This window comes from Triticum dicoccoides, chromosome 7A (genome assembly GCF_002162155.2).
Source record: "Triticum dicoccoides isolate Atlit2015 ecotype Zavitan chromosome 7A, WEW_v2.0, whole genome shotgun sequence".
In the NCBI taxonomy this organism is placed as follows: Eukaryota; Viridiplantae; Streptophyta; class Magnoliopsida; order Poales; family Poaceae; genus Triticum; species Triticum dicoccoides.
Genome location: NC_041392.1, coordinates 135,961,975 through 135,978,833, shown reverse-complemented (window position 1 = coordinate 135,978,833; position 16,859 = coordinate 135,961,975). Strand labels below are relative to the sequence as shown.

The window sequence follows — 16,859 nt, the reverse complement described above, 5'->3', positions numbered from 1 at the left end:
CAAGAGCAAGCACTCGTGCTCATGGATGTTTCACCATCATGTGACAGGGCAAAACAAAGTAGAATTGAACAACCTCGCGGGATCATGGGCACGCCAAAACCGCCATCCTCGATATTGCCAAGATAAATGTATCTAATAAATGTAAGTTGCATAGGGGTGCTTGATGTATGCTCATGTTGCCTCGCGTTTCTTTTCGATGACCTTGTTGTCAGATGAACAATGTCGTTTCTTTTGGTACAATTCATTAACATAATGATTTTGTGCATCCACATTTGAAATCTTATTGAAATCATTTGACGTATCTGTCGAATTAATTTGTTGAAATGAAGTCGAAATAAGGTTTACACGTCGCAGTAGGGCGAGAGAAATTGCAAAAGAAAATTTTTATACTACTAGATTTAACTTTTGGGCATCGATTCGAAATGAGACTCCCAATACGCTGAATTTTTAAGGTCTGGTTTCGGGAGCCGGGCTTCAAAAGTCAACTATACATGAACCACGGTGGACGCGAGGCGTAGAATCGGCCGGACGTTTTCCTATGATCCTATTCAGTGCGCTGCCAGTCAAACAGTCCAGACAATTCTGACTACTCCGGTTTGCACACTTCCAACTCACGCCGAGTACTACCAGTGCTCCGCCGCTCGCCGAATCCAGCTCACGCCCGGCCGCGATGCGCCCGCACGCCACGGGCGTCGAGAAGGCGACCGTGCCGTACGGCTCCTGGGATTCGCCGATCAGCGCCGTCGCCGTCTCCTCCGCCGGGAAGACCGTCGAGGGGCTCGCCGTCGCCGGCGACGGCCGGCTCCTCTGGGTCGAGACGCGCCCCGAGGAAGGAGGGTAAGCGAAAACAACAGACCCACTCACCCCCTCTCGCTGCCCCCATCGTTCACAGTGCGCGACGCTGATGCTTTGACTTCCCCTCTCTTCCCCAGACGCGCGGTTCTCGTGAAGGAAGGGGCGGGCGCAGACGGCAGAGGTTCGGATGTGACGCCGCAGGAGTTCGCCGTGCGGTCCCTGGCGCAGGAGTACGGCGGTGGCGCGTTCGCCGTGCAGGGGGATGTCGTCGTGTTCTCCAATTACAGCGACCAGCGCCTGTACAAGCAAACCGTCGGAGGTGCGGAGGAAGCTTGCGTTTAGCTATTGATGATTGCTTGCTTTCTCAGTGCTACGATATATCTTCATGGATAGGCGCATTGCTTCTGCATAGCACATTTTGGCACTCCACGCATTTTGTTTTGCAGTAGAATGACTTGACTTCTGCATTTCTTCAGATAAGTGTTCCTTCATGTCAGTTTCAAACTATGCATGTTCTGTAGTTGACAACATGCGCGCTATGTTGGAATATTTATGCATGAGGGTATGATTTTACATCATGTTGGGGACTCCATACTTGACGGATATACGAAGCAGCATTTCCAGAAACATGAACTAAAATAGCTGCATTTTAATTTATTGAACTGTAGCTTCAATTTGACTTGTAAAAAAAGTGGTTCTGCATCTTTTTAGTCTATATTGTGATTGATTAGAGTAGTGCCACTATACATCTCTTCTCCTTTTAAGAAAAAAAAAATAAGGGTATCATGTGATGTGTCTTCAAACGGCTCTTTTTTGTTGGTTTCAGATAATTCACCACTACCTCTGACACCGGATTATGGTGGATCGGTTGTCCGCTATGCGGACGGTGTCTTTGACCCTCACTTCAATCGTTATGTCACTGTAATGGAAGGTAATTAGTATTCCATATATAGCATGTCAATGGTGCTTCATACATTCTTTTAAGAAGATAAGTAAATCCAGTTTGACAACAGATCACCGCAAGAGTGGCTCAAATCCCATCACAACAGTTGCTGCTGTGAGCACAAGTGTTGAAGATGTTAATGGTAAGAAGAACCGAGGACTATACACCTATTGCATTAATTTGTGCTTAAGATTCTTGAGGATTACATAAATAATGTTCTCAATGTGCACCTTAGAACCAACTGTGCTGCTCAGTGGGAATGACTTCTATGCCTTTCCACGCATTGATCCAACTGAAAAACGCATGGCATGGATTGAATGGAGTGACCCAAACATGTCATGGGATAAAGCAGAACTATGGGTTGGATATTTCTCCAGCAAAGGGTAATCTCTTATTTGCATGCTTTGTTGTTTCAAATTATTTGCATGCTTGTCTATTGCACTTTTTTTTGGTGAAAAAAGGACATTTACTTTTTTTTTTGCAATATACTGAAGGATGTTGTTGGAACATTTATCAGTGTATTTTTGAATGACCACGGTACGACTGCACATTTTAGATCACTCTAAACCTATAGCCAGTTCACGGAAAATGCTTGTCTTTTCAGGTTTTATTTAAACCTTATTTTGTGGGTTATTGTAGCACCAGATGATCAATTTGATCAGATTTTTTTTCAATCCTTTATTCCGAGAAGTAAAAGATGAATGATTCAGTTGTATGTTGATTCAGTTACGCCTGAATGCTTCTTAATCTTCTTCTAAGCTTTTCATTTTTATTACGATGGTTATTTGTGCAGAGAGGTGGAAAAACGTATTTGCATTGCTGGTGGAGACCCAATGATAGTAGAATCTCCTACTGAACCCAAGTGGTCTTCAAAAGGTGTTTGCATCTTGGCATACTCTAACTTCGTGTTCAAACTTATTCCATATTTGTGTCCACATGAATAGTTGATTTTCGGTATATTAACTTGTTATTAGGTACTTCACCAAAATAAAACACATTATGTTTCAAAATCTCATTTAATTAAACTAGTTTTTCTTTAGGTGAACTGTTCTTCATAACTGACCGACAGAGTGGATTTTGGAATATTTATAAATGGGTATGATTTTTTCTAACTTGTTTGTCTCTATTATGTTGTCCATTGAAATAACTTTGTTCCCAAGTTATTAAACTATTTAGGTACAGCATGGAGTAGCCGGTAATTGATGTGTGTCCTTATTACCATTGCCATCTCTCTGTATTTATTACTTGCACCCATCTTTTAACAATTCAGTTTTCTGTTTTTAACAAATAACTGCAGCATTTTACCTTCATCGGTATCTATTCACAGGAACAATTGTGACAAACCACTTTCTTATTGAGTTTTTATTTTGGCAAGACCATTAGCTAGGTTGGTATTACCACAATAGTATTGCGTTGAGGACCTACTATCAAATCACTCTAATTAGGTGGGCGGTAACTAAGAATTAGATTCTTCACACATATTAACATTTGTTTGGGGAATTCTTTAATTGGTTTTGTCTTGCTATTGTGCCGATTCATGTATGACAGGATGAGCAGAGCAATGTGGTCGTGCAAGTGTACTCACTTGATGCTGAATTCTCGAAGCCAATGTGGGTTTTTGGTGTCAGCTCCTATGCTTTCCTCGGAAATGACGACCAGAGTCAGAAAATAGTTTGCTGCTACAGGTTGCTGCAGTTTTCAGTATTGACCGTATTTGTTTTATGGTTGTATGGGATTCATAAAGATAAGCCTATTTTTCTCTTATCTAGGCAGAATGGGAAGTCATATGTTGGGTTGCTGGACCATGATTCAGGGTCATTTTCAAAAATTGACCTTCCCTTCTCTGCTGTAACTAACATAGTAAGTGCAAATTCTGATAAGAGCTAACTGATATTTCCTTAATTTTTTCACATGATGATGCTATAAATCACATCATGTTGATTTGTTAGGTTTCTGCAGATGGATCTTTCTATGTTGAAGGTGCATCTGCTAGTCTTCCAGTATCGATAGCAAAGGTTCATTAGACTACCTTCATGAATTGGTTGTTCGTGCTAAATATCTACTCTGAGATCCTCCAGTGTGCAACCTAGCTTGATCCTATGATTTTTCACCAGGTGACACTAGATGAAAAGAGAACAATGGCAACTGACTTTTCTATAGTTTGGTCCTCCTCAGAGGACATAAAGAAATATACACCCTACTTTAGTTTGCCTGAATTTATGGAGTTCCCAACCGTAATCCCTGGCCAGCATGCTTATGCTTATTTCTATCCTCCATACAACCATACTTTCCAAGGTTCATCAGATGAGAAGCCTCCGTTATTGGTCAGAACCCATGGTAATGAATCAAATCTCACCTATCTTTTTCTTGAAGGTACCAAAAAGCTTTGTACATGCCCTCTCTCAAAAGACAAGGCATAGCACATGCTGTCTTCCATAAAATATTTTCCCCTGATTTCGTTGATTATGTACTCTTTCTTGGTGTCAATGTCTTTGACATTCGTTGCATATCTGCTAACTTTCTGTTTACACTGTTTGTGCTCGTACGATGATAAAAAGAGCATACAGTGGTCCTAACTGTACTCACCAACTTATCAAATTGCTAAGGCCGGTGAAATGATGCACCAATCGGTTGGCAAAGTATCACGACAGAGAACTGACTACTTCTCTTGGTATTACTGCAATTATTTAGGTGGACCTACAGATGAAGCACGTGGGATTCTTGATCTTAGTGTGCAATACTGGACGAGCCGAGGATGGGCATTCGTTGATGTTAACTATGGGGGAAGTGCAGGTATTTGTCTCCTAACTTTCTTGGCTATCTATCTGATGAGTAAAATAAATCCTGCGTTCTATATACTTGCACATCTGATGCATGAATTGTTTAATGATTTGCATCCTCTTATGTACAAAAGCCTTAATCTCTTACTGAAGAACATGGAAGTGTAATAAGTATTCTCTTTGTTTTCTTGAAGGCTATGGGAGGGAGTATCGAGAGAGGCTTTTAGGGCAATGGGGTGTTGTGGATGTAAATGATTGCTGCAGCTGTGCTACATTTCTGGTATGGCTTATTCAGACTGACTGATCCTTTTAATAATTTCATGTAGCTTCTGTGATCATCATATTCAGTGCATATAATAAGATGAGATTAATGAATATGCCTTTTTACTGATGATAAGGTGGCAACTGGAAGAGTAGACGCGCAACGACTCTGTGTAACAGGGGAATCTGCTGGTGGATTCACAACTTTAGCTTGCCTTGCTTTTAGACAGACGTTCAAGGCTGGTTCTTCTTTATACGGGGCAAGTTTCAAATCAAAATTTTTCCTCTCCTTTTTGCTGCAGCCTAATACTAGCTAACAATTTATACATTTGTTGAGCAGATTGCTGACTTAGCTTCATTAAGGGCAGACATGCACAAGTTTGAGGCGTACTATATTGACAACCTTGTGGGTAAGGAACTTTGTACTCATCTTTACTAGGATATGGATGTTCGAATCTGTTTATAATTTACTAAATAACACCCATGTACCTTCAATATTCCAGGGAATAAGCAGGCTTACTTTGAGAGGTCGCCAATAAACTTCGTTGAGAGATTTACATGTCCGGTCATTTTGTTTCAAGGATTGGATGACCCGGTAAAACTTTGAATTTTGAAGTGTGATGTCATACTATAGTTGTCTAGACAATTTATAGTAGTTTGATATGTATGGTTGTAGAATTTCATAAGAGAACATTCTTAGTACAATATCAACTATCTTTAGAGTAATGAATTAAATGCAACTATTAGTCCAGATAGTGAGGATTGAACGGAATTCTGCTAGGAAAGACTGCAGTGTGTCAGTTGTCTACATTCTTATCCTTTGAACTGTTAGGGTTTAGGGTTGACCACATTGCACCTGAACAGTAAACAGCGATGTAATTGACCAACTTACACTTTGATGATCTTCAGGTTGTATCACCAGATCAGGCAACAACGATATACAAGGCTATAAAGGACAAAGGTCTGCCTGTTGCTTTGGTTGAGTATGAAGGGGAACAACATGGTTTCCGCAAGGTTAACACATTTATTATCGTTTTCGTATCTCGTTATACAAGTCACATTATTTTTAATTCTTACACAAGGCACCTCCAATGTCCCACATTGCACCTGAACAGTAAACAGCGATGTAATCGACCAACTTGGTTTTTCTTTTGTTGAATATGAATGATGGCTACTTGCGGACGGGAAGCTCAGTAGAAATGAACTCAAATATCACATATGAAAAGCTCATAGCTGATACACGTTTTCTTGGAGCAGGCTGAGAACATCAAGTTTACCTTGGAGCAGCAGATGATGTTCTTCGCAAGATTGGTGGGGCACTTCAAGGTGGCAGATAACATTGCTCCAATCAAGATAGACAATTTTGATAAAGCCTTGTGATTGTTTCAAAGAACAATCGAGAGTCGCTCGGTTGATGAGGGTGTGTCAACACGCCCACCAGATTTTAACCTCCATGAGGCAGAATAAAGGGGGTGGACTTCCTGGATTGTCGCATTTCCTTGTAATCGTTTTAAAGAGCTGCGCCATGTATGCCGTTTAAGCATCAACTAGTGAACTTTTTCTTTCGGCTTGGTACACCTCTGGACCAAGTTTCAGTAGTAAAGCAAAGGGTTGCTTAGCATTTCCCAAAATATTGTGCCAGGAGACTTTATTTGAGTGAAGAGAGATGTGGCATTATGGTTTATTGTCACTGCGGTGTTTAGATTCAGGGTTTTGCAAAGCAACTTCCCTATGAAGTCGAGACCGCTTTGAAATCAATCGAGGATTTGTTTTATAAGTTAGATGTTTGTTCTAGACTGTTTTGAAGTTGTAGAACTGTGAGTGGACGTTTGTATTTTAAAATTGCAGCGCTATAAAAGTGTAGGACCGTAATGTCACACCATGTTGAGTGCTTCTCCCTCCATTCTGAAATATAAGGTGCATTAATTTTTCAAAGTTAAAATTGAAACCGCTTTGAAATCAACGGAGTGTCAAAATGTGATTTGTTTTATAAGTTAGATGTTTGTTCTAGACTGTTTTGAAGTTGTAGGACTGCGAGTGCACGTTTGTTTTCTAAAATTGCAGCGCTAGAAAAGTGTAGGACCATAATGTCACACCATGTTGAATGCTTCTCCCTCCATTCTGAAATATAAGGTGCATTGATTTTTCAAAAGTTTAAATCCTTACGCTTGACTAAGTTTATAGAAAAATCATAATAATTATAATACGAAATTAGCAAAAAAAACTGAAAAATATATTTCATGATGAATTTAATGATACCATGATTGATATTGATATTTTTTAGAAAAAAATATTAATATTTATAATACCTAGCAAAAAAGTGAATATATTTCATGATGAATCTAATGATACCATGATAGATATTGATAATTTTTCTCTATAAAATTGGTCAAACATAGACAAGTTTGATTTTTTAAAAATACACCTTATATTTGGGAACAAACGGTTTATTTGAATTAAAATGATGTTACATTCTACCATATAAGAAACATAACTAAATGTTTTAGAAGATTGCGATGGATGGGTTTTTTCTCTATCAAATATAGTGTAGAGAAATTCTTAGAAAAATGCATATATATTACCACATTACGAGGCGAATGACTAACATAAAATTCCTACAAATTAGACACATTCAAAAACTATTTTTGAATCAAAATGTCTTTAACACCCTTTGAAGCAAGTCGGAATCTTTCAATCAAAAGGACCTCACTGTTCGGAAGAGATTGGCAGTCGTACAAATGTTAACCGAAGCTGGTCAATGTCATTGTGTTTGAACCTAACAGAAAGAAAGCACGCCAATGCGCGAGTCGCACCCAGTTCGACTCAGGTTTGAACCTGCACAACCATCCTATGGTAGCTTCCTTATGGGCCAGACGGAAGGGTAGTGGTAGTAGTGGTGGGAAGTTGAAGAATTAAACTTTTGGGTATGGATTAGATTGCACCGCCTCTAGTGCCTAAGGAGTTAACTTTTGGGGGCGGGTTTGGGGCACTGGTTAGAGATGCCTTTATAGTTATTGCACGGTGAAGGGGAAGGTCCTTATTGACAATCATCTCCAGGAATGATGTCATGATGATGCTTCCCTGTTTCTTATCAGAACAAAATATTTTCCCAAGAGTTTGGCAATGAGAACCAGTAAAGTTTTCGTGCCAATCCAAAAAAAGGACCGACATCTCTTATCTGTAGCTTTCATCATTCTATGAAAGGGTAACACATGTATGACTTATTTGATTCAAGATTTTTCGTAGGAATTTTGGAGGATTATAGTCCTTTGGAAAAAAATATATGGGTAGGATTGATTCCTATACTTATTTCCCTAAGGATTCATTTGTACTACACCCCAACGAAAAATTAACATTCACTCAAACCTCTTGCAAAGACTTCCTTGTGCTCCTTTGTTTTTCCTGTGATGTAATCAAATCAAACAAACAAAAAACTGTAGGATTCAAATGAACATGAAATTGCAATCCCATACCTTTTCTATTTATGTATTCTTAGAATCATGCAAATCAAAGAGGCCCATAGTAAGTAGGCATGGATTTAAGGACACCATTTCAGCGAACAAGCCTTCCACTCAAAGGAAGGATGATGCCACGCCATCTGGCTATGATATTTGGCTACCTTGGCGATAAGCGGAGCGAAGACAAACAAAGGAAGTTTAGTGGGAGAGAGATATGTAGACCAAGATAGGTATGAGGGGTATCATGAGCTCGCATGGGACGGATTCAGTCTTCTCTTACTTCTTATCACTCTTGCCCCTGTTTAGAGCCGATGATGGTGCCTCGGGTTCATCCAGCTTCTCCTCCAGTGGCCTCGCTGCTCAAATTAGAGATGGCAGAGGAGGCCGACTCCAAGTTGTAGATTGTATGATTAGAACTAGGTCTGGGTTAGGGTTTGCTTTAAGGCCGTCTAGTGTCATGCTATACCAAAGCTTCTCACCGGTGCTTGCGAGCTTCATCCCGTGGCTGCCATTCGCTGGCTACTGTCGTTTCCATGGTGAAAGTCAACCACTGGAGGTGCACCTGGCAAGAGCTCTTGAAATAAGCTCATGTGGCAGCAAGATCTAGCGAAAACAGATGTGGCTTCCCTCTATTTCATCCTTTGGTGAGGTGACGGAAGAGGAGACGACAATGGTCTCGGCTTCAACCTCTTCATATCGGTCATCTTGTCAAGAATGAGCCTCACATGTTGGACCTGAAGCACGTGTGTCTGCTTCGTCTTGAGATCACCATCAACAATGTTGTGGGGGTAGAGCTACAACATCCCTCACTGCCTTCGGGCTTTGTAGTTGATTGGTGGCCCTGAGTTGTTTCGTCATTGACTCTTCTGACTAAAGGCTGACCCTTTAGAGAGGCTTGAGATTGACAAAGTCACCACAAGCATCTCATTGTCTATGGGAACGTCGTCTCCCACTGAATGATCATCATTGAAAAGCCTGAAATAAGACTTGAATCGACAATGTGAGCACATGTGCTTCCTTTGTTCATTTAGTGTGAGACAACATTTCCATCGTCATCAACAATGGCACTGGTACTCATTGAAAATTCAAAAAAATATGAGCACCAGTGTCAAGTCTAAGACTTGAATCCTAATGGGCTAGTTCCACGACAATGAACTTGACCATCTAAGCTAAGCTCAGTCCATGGGTCCATTTGTACGTAGTTTGGACCAAGTTGTACTATTTCTTAATTTGGGGGTCTTTGGGTCAGCTGTGTTCGAATGTTAAATTAATGAAGTTGTTCTAGGTCCACCTGGGTCCTTCCTCTTTTTTTGAGAGATGCAATGAAGCATCCTAAGAGCAACTTTAGCGGTTTCGTCATATCAGACCGATCTCCATAATAACTTTCGATATGACGATTTTGACCAAAAATACCACTCTAGCAAAGTTGTCATACGACTCCGGATTGTCATTATATTTTATGAAGGCACTCCATATCGATCCCACTAGCCTCCATATTTGGGTTGTGGGGCGTGGGGTAGGAGGCACTCCATCCAACAACCACTCGCGTAGGGAGGGAAGTTTCACCTCCCTCCTCAACGTTCTACACAAGCCATCTCCTCGCCGCGCCAATGACTCGGACGATAGACGCCCAATGGCACCGAGAAGCATGTCAACTAATGGTGGCACCGCGTGCCAACTGCCCGCGACCATTTCCTCCATATTTCCCCTCTGTGCTCCATGTTTCCCACCGCCTGCTGCTATAAAGTGGCCATCACCCTGTCTGGATAGTTCATACCATCGCCGCCCAGAACCTCCACTTCCCTCCTCGTCCCATGCCTCTTCCTTTGCTGCTAGACTAGGTGCCACTGTCGGAGGAGGAGAAAATCCTGGACGAAGAGCGGGTGGAGGAGGAGGCCGCTCTAGAGGAGCAGGAGTGGAATCAACATGATGCACTGGAGGCCATGTTGGAAGATCCCGCCCTCCTCAGCGAGTTCCCAGATCTGGATCTGATGTCGAGTACGTCTACGTGCAGATACCATATAGGCAGGACAGAGCTCACCCACGTAGCTCATATCAGCCACGACGTGCTCCACATCGCCTCACTGTTAAGGAGGCATGGGATGAGCGACACCATATATGCCTCAACCGCCTGCCCTTGTGAAATCTTCAAAGAGACTGCCGTCGGGCAGACGTTAAAGGCGGAGCAGGACCGTGTTGTGTGGCTCCGTTAAGAGAAGAAACATGCAGATTTGACGACGGAGAGGGAGCACGTCAGATGACGCACACATTCGAGATGGACACGGTGACACTCGCCGAGTCGAATCAAATCACTTGATTTAGGCCTCCCTGACCTCGACATCCGTGGGAAGAAATGAGACGAAAATGAGGTCACCAGATCATTACACTACCACACGTAGATGACGACCCGACTCATCAAATATTGCATGTGCTTTGTGCTTTGCATCATCATTGTCATGGTGGAAAACTAGTGCTTCTTTCCAAAACGTAAAAAGTCGCCACTTTAGTGAAAAAAAATGTCGTTAATAAACTTTTCTACATGTGTAACCACTTTGTGATGCAATATTATCTTAGATTTGTGTGTTTACCGCATAGTTATTCTTTCATATATGAAATATGATGACTGTCAATACAACAACCAGAGTTTTTTTTTCGTTTCTTTATTCTTCTCCTTTTCTTCTTCTTTCTCTCAACATTCAAATACTCATCAACATGAAGGGCTATGTGGTTACGACGACCAGAGTTATAAGGGCATGTACACTAGTTGAGACACCTTCTAGGAATGTGATTCGGAATTGCTTCACACACGATACAGCATGAACGATCTGCGAACGATGCGTTCCCTACACATCATCTAAAAAAATAAATCAATCGCCTCCTGCGTGCACGGACATGGTTGGAGCTGCCACATGGGATCGTCCATGAGTCGGCTGCTGGGTTGTCGTGTGTATAGCAGGGCTGAATGTGATTCCACGACGGCGGCCGCGTCCGGGAAGGTGTTGTGTGCATCTCTCAAAAGTAGACTAATGCGGGCCGGAGGCGTGTCGACATCACACTCATGCAAGTGCAAGCCCACTTTCCCCTCAAGAAAAAAAGCGCAAGCCCACTTGGGTGTTCCGTCACTGGTAATCGATTGGGCCCAAATAGGCAAGCCCGCCCTCCTTTCCGTCCGGCGCCGCAAAGTATTTCACCCGCACGGGGCACACGGCCGTCGCGGTCTTGCTCATTTCGTTCCTGCGTCGCCCGCCACCGCCCACCTTCCCGCCCGCCCGCTCGCCTTCGCGCCGCGCGCCGACCACCGACGCCGAGGTGAGGGCTTGCCGACCATCGCGCTCCCCCGTTGCCGCCGCATTTCCTGCTTAGTGACTTGCTCTGGGCTCCCGCTTCGCGCGTCGGTGCAGATGGGCTCCCTCGGCGGCTACGTCTCCCCCTACGGCGTCTATCTCGACCCGGAGCGCGTCTTCTTGCTCGTCATCAACCGCCGGCCCCGGGACCTCTTCAACTACGTGCACTCCATCCCCGGAGCGCCCGCGGACCTACGATGCCGCCTCGTCGGCTTCGCCGAGAGGGCTCTCCAGGCGCCGCGGCTGGGGTGAGCTTTTCGCTGCCCATCTCCCGCTTAATCGGCTCGCTTCTTGCCGCGGTTCTTTTCGACCTTGCTCTGATTCTTGCTATGGTTCTTCCATTGGTTTCCCGTTCTTGCTCAGATTCTTGCGGCGGTTCCTTCTCCCCCTCTTCCGGGGCCACTTGGCCTCGGCCTTTCTCTGGTTGCGGTTCTTGCTCTGATTTCCGCACTGGTTCTTTCCCTTCCTCTGGGGACGTAATTGATTCCGTTCTTGTTCGGATTTCTGCACTGGTTCTTTCGCTTCCTCTGGGGCCTAATTGGTCGCGTTCTTGGCTTCTTGCTCTGTTTTTTGCGATGGTTCTTTCACCTCTCACCTAGTGCTAATTTGGTGATGTTCTTGCTCTGATTCTTGCAATGTGTTTATCTCTCTCCCTCCAGAAACTGGTGGCCCGACGAGAGCTCGTGGACACTGTATTGGGCCATGTACACGTGGGCTCACGCAGACGCAATGCTTAACAGGTTGGTCCTTGCCCCCCGCAATCTGTTCGATGTTTTGTGCACAAGGAAATGGCTCACAGTCTGATGCAGCTTAAGTAATTAGGCTTCCATGGTTAAGTTCTCAAGCACTTGGTTAATTCCTTCTGGTCTCATGTGCAGATTTGTTACTGGTGGAATGAACGGTTTGGTTTAGTATGATGGTGCACAGAATTGTTGCTATTGGAGTCAGTTACCTTTACGTGCTTAAGCACTCAGTAAATTGTCTGCTGTACAGAATTTGCATGCTGTTGGAACAGATGGTCTGGTTTAGAGTTTTCGTATAGTGCGAAAAAGATCAATCGTAACTGGAATGGATCAGTCTGTTAAGTTTTATCCAATGCTGTTCTTGACCTAAAAGATTTGGTTCAGTCCTGTAAGAGAACACCTTTTTTATGTCTAATTCTTTTCCTGGAAGTTCCTAGAAGTGGCAAGGTGCGCATCACACTGGGAAATTATATTTGTCAAGTGGAAGAAAATGAAGTATCAAGCTCTGATCCTCACTGCTTAGATTTTATAGAGATGTACAAAAGTTTTATTTTCAGAACTGTTGCTTATTTGGTGAAACCTTGGACAGAAGGCCCAGTCCCAAACTTTGTTGACAGTTTAGCAGTGTGCGAGTGCGACAATGGTTTGCTTGGTTGAAAGGATATGGACAGGACAGGATTAACGAAAAAATTGCTTTGAGAAAACACACAAAAAAAAGGGTAGTAACAAGAGTTTGTTGGCCTGATATTTTCTGATAGCAGTATTTATCTTCCTGGTTGGTATTATTTTTTCTAAACCAGCTTATAGGCAGGATTACTTTTTTTCTCCTGAAGGAATTATAATTATGCCAACTTAATACCCATTGTGTTTCTGCCTTTCAGTTTAATAGAACCATATTCTATCTTAGGATTCAGTTTTTTTGTCTGTTACAGTTAGTATTTCAACCTGACAACAAGCATCATCAAGACGAAGGCTTGATAAATATTTGTTTCTATGTTGCCATTTGGTAGGAATTTAAGCAGTACTGTAGTTAATAATAGAAAAGCTGTAGGAAGCAGGAGGGAACATGACTATCCCTGACCCATTCATCACTTGTATTTGACAAAAAAGCAGTTTGATCTAACTGAATATGGCATTATGTGAGCTCAGCCCTGCACATGAGCTATCTAATTTTTGCTGTTGTTTGCAGACTTTGTGCGCCTCAGATATCTGGTAATCCATCCAATTTCGATGCAGGTTTAGAACTTCAACAGATCTTCTTTTTGGGCATTTTTTTGAATGATATGACTCATAATGTAGTTTTTGGCCTGTTTTATTATCATTTTTCTCAAGATTACCATTATTCCACTATACTGGCTGTGCTGTAAATGCACGACTATCTGATAAAGATGATTGTCACAAGGATTAAAATTTTCTACTACCGTATTTACCCAAGATTTAGGCCTGCCTGTTGCCTGATGCGTACAATCTTTTGTGACTATATTTCCAAGTAATTGTTTCTTTAACTCCTATCAAGTATTACCAAAAAAGGGTTTCTGAAATAAAAAAGAACATTTGCTAATAGAAACCAAAGTTAGCAACAGCATCGCTTGCTTAGTTCACCCAGTATTCTGCAGTTGATATACATGTATGATGAAACTGGCAGTATGCTCTAGCTAAGTTCTATGCTTTGGTTCTGTCTGAACAATGTCTTTCCACTTATCATCATATCATCTGTGTGCAGTGCCCAGAAATGCTGCAATGCTTAATCAATTGTATGCTTCTAGCTCAAGCACTCCAACTGCAACGCTTTCTCCACAACAGGAAGATGGTTAGTAAATGCTTTCTGTTTGCTTACTCTAAAAATAACTTAAGGATGTCCTTATACTAATCATTATGTCTCATGTGTGTAGTGATCAATTTTCTGATCTCACGTGCCAGACCGCTTAATCGAACATCTGCTTTTAACTGGGCAACTCATACTTCAGATTTTGCTCAACGGGGGACTGATTCTACTCTTGGTTAGTACCGTTGTCCCTTCATAGGTCACTTAATTTGTTTATTAGTTTGACTTGGGTACCACACAAGAAGTTTTTTTTTTGTCTTGATTGTATGCTGTGTTAGCTACTTGTTTATTCATAAAACATATACTGGACAGAGCACTAGTGCATTTATGATTGAAGTTTCAACTCTCTCAATGTAGCCTGGAATGTTTGTGATTGCCAAGATCAACTTCTTGCTATTCTTCTAGTATATCTTTTCCCTGAAGTAACAGAGGCTATAAGCCATTGGGCATGTATTCTTATAACACAATGATGTATATTTTTCCCTTAATACAATAATATAAGTACATAACTAGTTACCACCAAAATACGCTATTCAACTTTATTATTTTAAGATGTATGCTTATATTGCTCCAGTTCAGACAGGTTCAACCTGTACATATTTTGAGCTATGCTCAGAGAACACTACTTTACATTACAGTTGAATACGCGATCAAGCCATAGTGGCAGATGAGTCCTATGAGGCCAAACCACATGGCCCAGTGAACTTTTGTGGCAATCCATTTAGAAGTTTTTTTAAAAAGCAATCCATTAAAAGGGATCCAACTCAAGTTTTCACAGTAAGGGAACACAGTGATAGTTTTTCTCTAGTTTGGTTAACAAATACAGAGTAGAACATATTTCCGTTCCATATATGGACGAATATAAGATGCTACTGCAGATGTCCACCTCTGCTGCTTCTCTTCTCATTTCTATATTGCAGTGTACTTCCATGCAAATGTATGGAAATTTTATCACATCGAATAATATCTGAGCAACTGATTACGTCGTTTCTGTGGTTTCTGTTGCAATACTCTAATTAATATTTCAAGAAAATGAAACCAATAACATTGCAGCATTATTTGTATTAGAAGGCATCCTTTATCTAACGCTTTGTGGGTCTTCCTCTGATATTTCTCCAGCACTGGCATTTGGAAACCTATCTCTGGGCCAACCGGGATCCCAGCAAATGGCTCCACGGGAGCTGATGCAGAACAGCTATGGTACACCTGCAATGAGAGTACCATCTCTGCACCAACCTGGACCAGCGCAACTCACTCCACAGGGGATGATGCAGAACAGAGAAGGTTAGATTTTTTCTGAACGCTTGTCATTTCCAGCTTGGAAGGTAGAGATGCATGAAATTCTGTGTCATATTTCAGTGCTGCCCGCAGTAGATGTCAAAGGAAAGGGACCTGCATTAGGAGTAGGCCAGCAAGACCTGCGGGTCCATGTGGCTTGTTTGATGGCAGATGACGGCACTACAGGTGCTGCAGGGTTGTTGATCAAGAGGGAAACATGGCAGTTCATCTGCGCGTTATGTTTTCCGATGCGGAGCACAGAGGAGACGGTTCTTTTTGCAGCTGCTTGTTGTGAAGGGATCAAAGTTGCTCAGGCCTATCAACCTACTAGCATTGTACTGGAGTCCCATCTATTCCATCTGGTCGACCTGCTACTTGGCGGCGCTCATGCTCCCTGCCGAGATATGGAAGAGTTGACGACATTACTGCATCTCTCACATTGCAGAGTGCAGCACATCACGGAAGATTCCAATGGTGCTGCTCGTCGACTGGCCATGCATTGTTTGCTGTCAGAGGAGGCCGAGATATACTTCAGTGCTCCTGATTGGCTTGTCCTTACTTAGCTGGTTGCCAAGATCAGTTATGTTAGTTACTCTGGTATAGAGAATGATTCACAGACTACTCTATAGGAAGTTAGAAAGAGGCGGTAAATGCTGTAGATGGCAACTGCAGGCTTGATAGAGTTTAGATGCAGAGGTTTGCGAGCATTCAGCAAGTGTAGATACAGCTGAATAGCATTCTTTCAGTGCCCATGTGGGGAAAAACACAGGCAGCTGTGCCCGCAATGGTACATCGATGAACTGTGTAACTGCTAGTTCTGAGTGCTGTGATGTAAACTTGTGTAAGAGTAGGGCCACTGGGCCAGGCACTGATTCTTGTATGAGATAGAAGAAAGGGTTTCAGTTTCACTTGGCGTGCTGCCTTTCGTTGGGGATCAGTTCATGCTACATTTGTTTGGATATACGGTAGTAGGATTTTGAAGGTCAAGGGCCTGTGCTGGACACTTTGTCAAGTTTTTTTTTTACATTAACTTCTTGCCCTTCTACAGTCCAATATCCTTCTTACATTTTTGGATCATCAGGAAGGCTTCCATGACATGAAAATATCAGTCACACAAGTTGAGGATTACACAACTAAAAAGGGAAACAAACTAGAGTTTAAAGCAGAAAATTGAAGAGCTACAGGTACAGGGGCCTGGCCAAAGCACAGAGCTGACAAGCTCCATTGTCCTTTACATGCAGCTGTTTGTTTTTGGCATGGAAGTATCTTAGGCCGCGTTCGGTTTCCCTCGGCTCCATGGCTCCGTTCCCGGAGCGGTAGTTAAAATCCTTGGAGCCAGCAAACAGCTACTCCGCGGATTCTAGAATTTGAAGGAGTTGGTGGACTGCCGAACGCGTCCTTAGTTTGGAAAAGTAGAGCTCGAATAGGTGAA

The 16,859-nt window shown here is 42.5% G+C and overlaps 2 protein-coding genes across 2 annotated transcripts; both read left to right on the top strand.

Moving 5' to 3' along the window:
* The first annotated feature begins 545 nt into the window (after nt 1-545).
* LOC119329725 lies at nt 546-6,537 on the top strand. The gene is made up of 18 exons (XM_037602799.1): nt 546-837; nt 933-1,114; nt 1,622-1,726; nt 1,809-1,880; nt 1,974-2,121; nt 2,532-2,614; nt 2,779-2,834; nt 3,287-3,423; nt 3,508-3,598; nt 3,688-3,753; nt 3,853-4,075; nt 4,430-4,531; nt 4,713-4,798; nt 4,917-5,039; nt 5,120-5,189; nt 5,283-5,374; nt 5,689-5,793; nt 6,037-6,537. Exons 1-18 carry the CDS (start codon nt 671-673, stop codon nt 6,157-6,159), a joined length of 2,031 nt encoding a protein of 676 aa, XP_037458696.1. The 5' UTR covers nt 546-670; the 3' UTR covers nt 6,160-6,537.
* Nucleotides 6,538-11,499: 4,962 nt separating this feature from the next.
* On the top strand, nt 11,500-16,359 carry LOC119331060. Its single transcript, XM_037604230.1, has 8 exons — nt 11,500-11,546; nt 11,639-11,829; nt 12,241-12,321; nt 12,460-13,560; nt 14,048-14,134; nt 14,217-14,324; nt 15,269-15,433; nt 15,509-16,359. The coding sequence occupies exons 4-8, from the start codon at nt 13,482-13,484 to the stop codon at nt 15,988-15,990; spliced, it is 921 nt and encodes a 306-aa protein (XP_037460127.1). The 5' UTR covers nt 11,500-11,546; nt 11,639-11,829; nt 12,241-12,321; nt 12,460-13,481; the 3' UTR covers nt 15,991-16,359.
* Nucleotides 16,360-16,859: the final 500 nt, after the last annotated feature.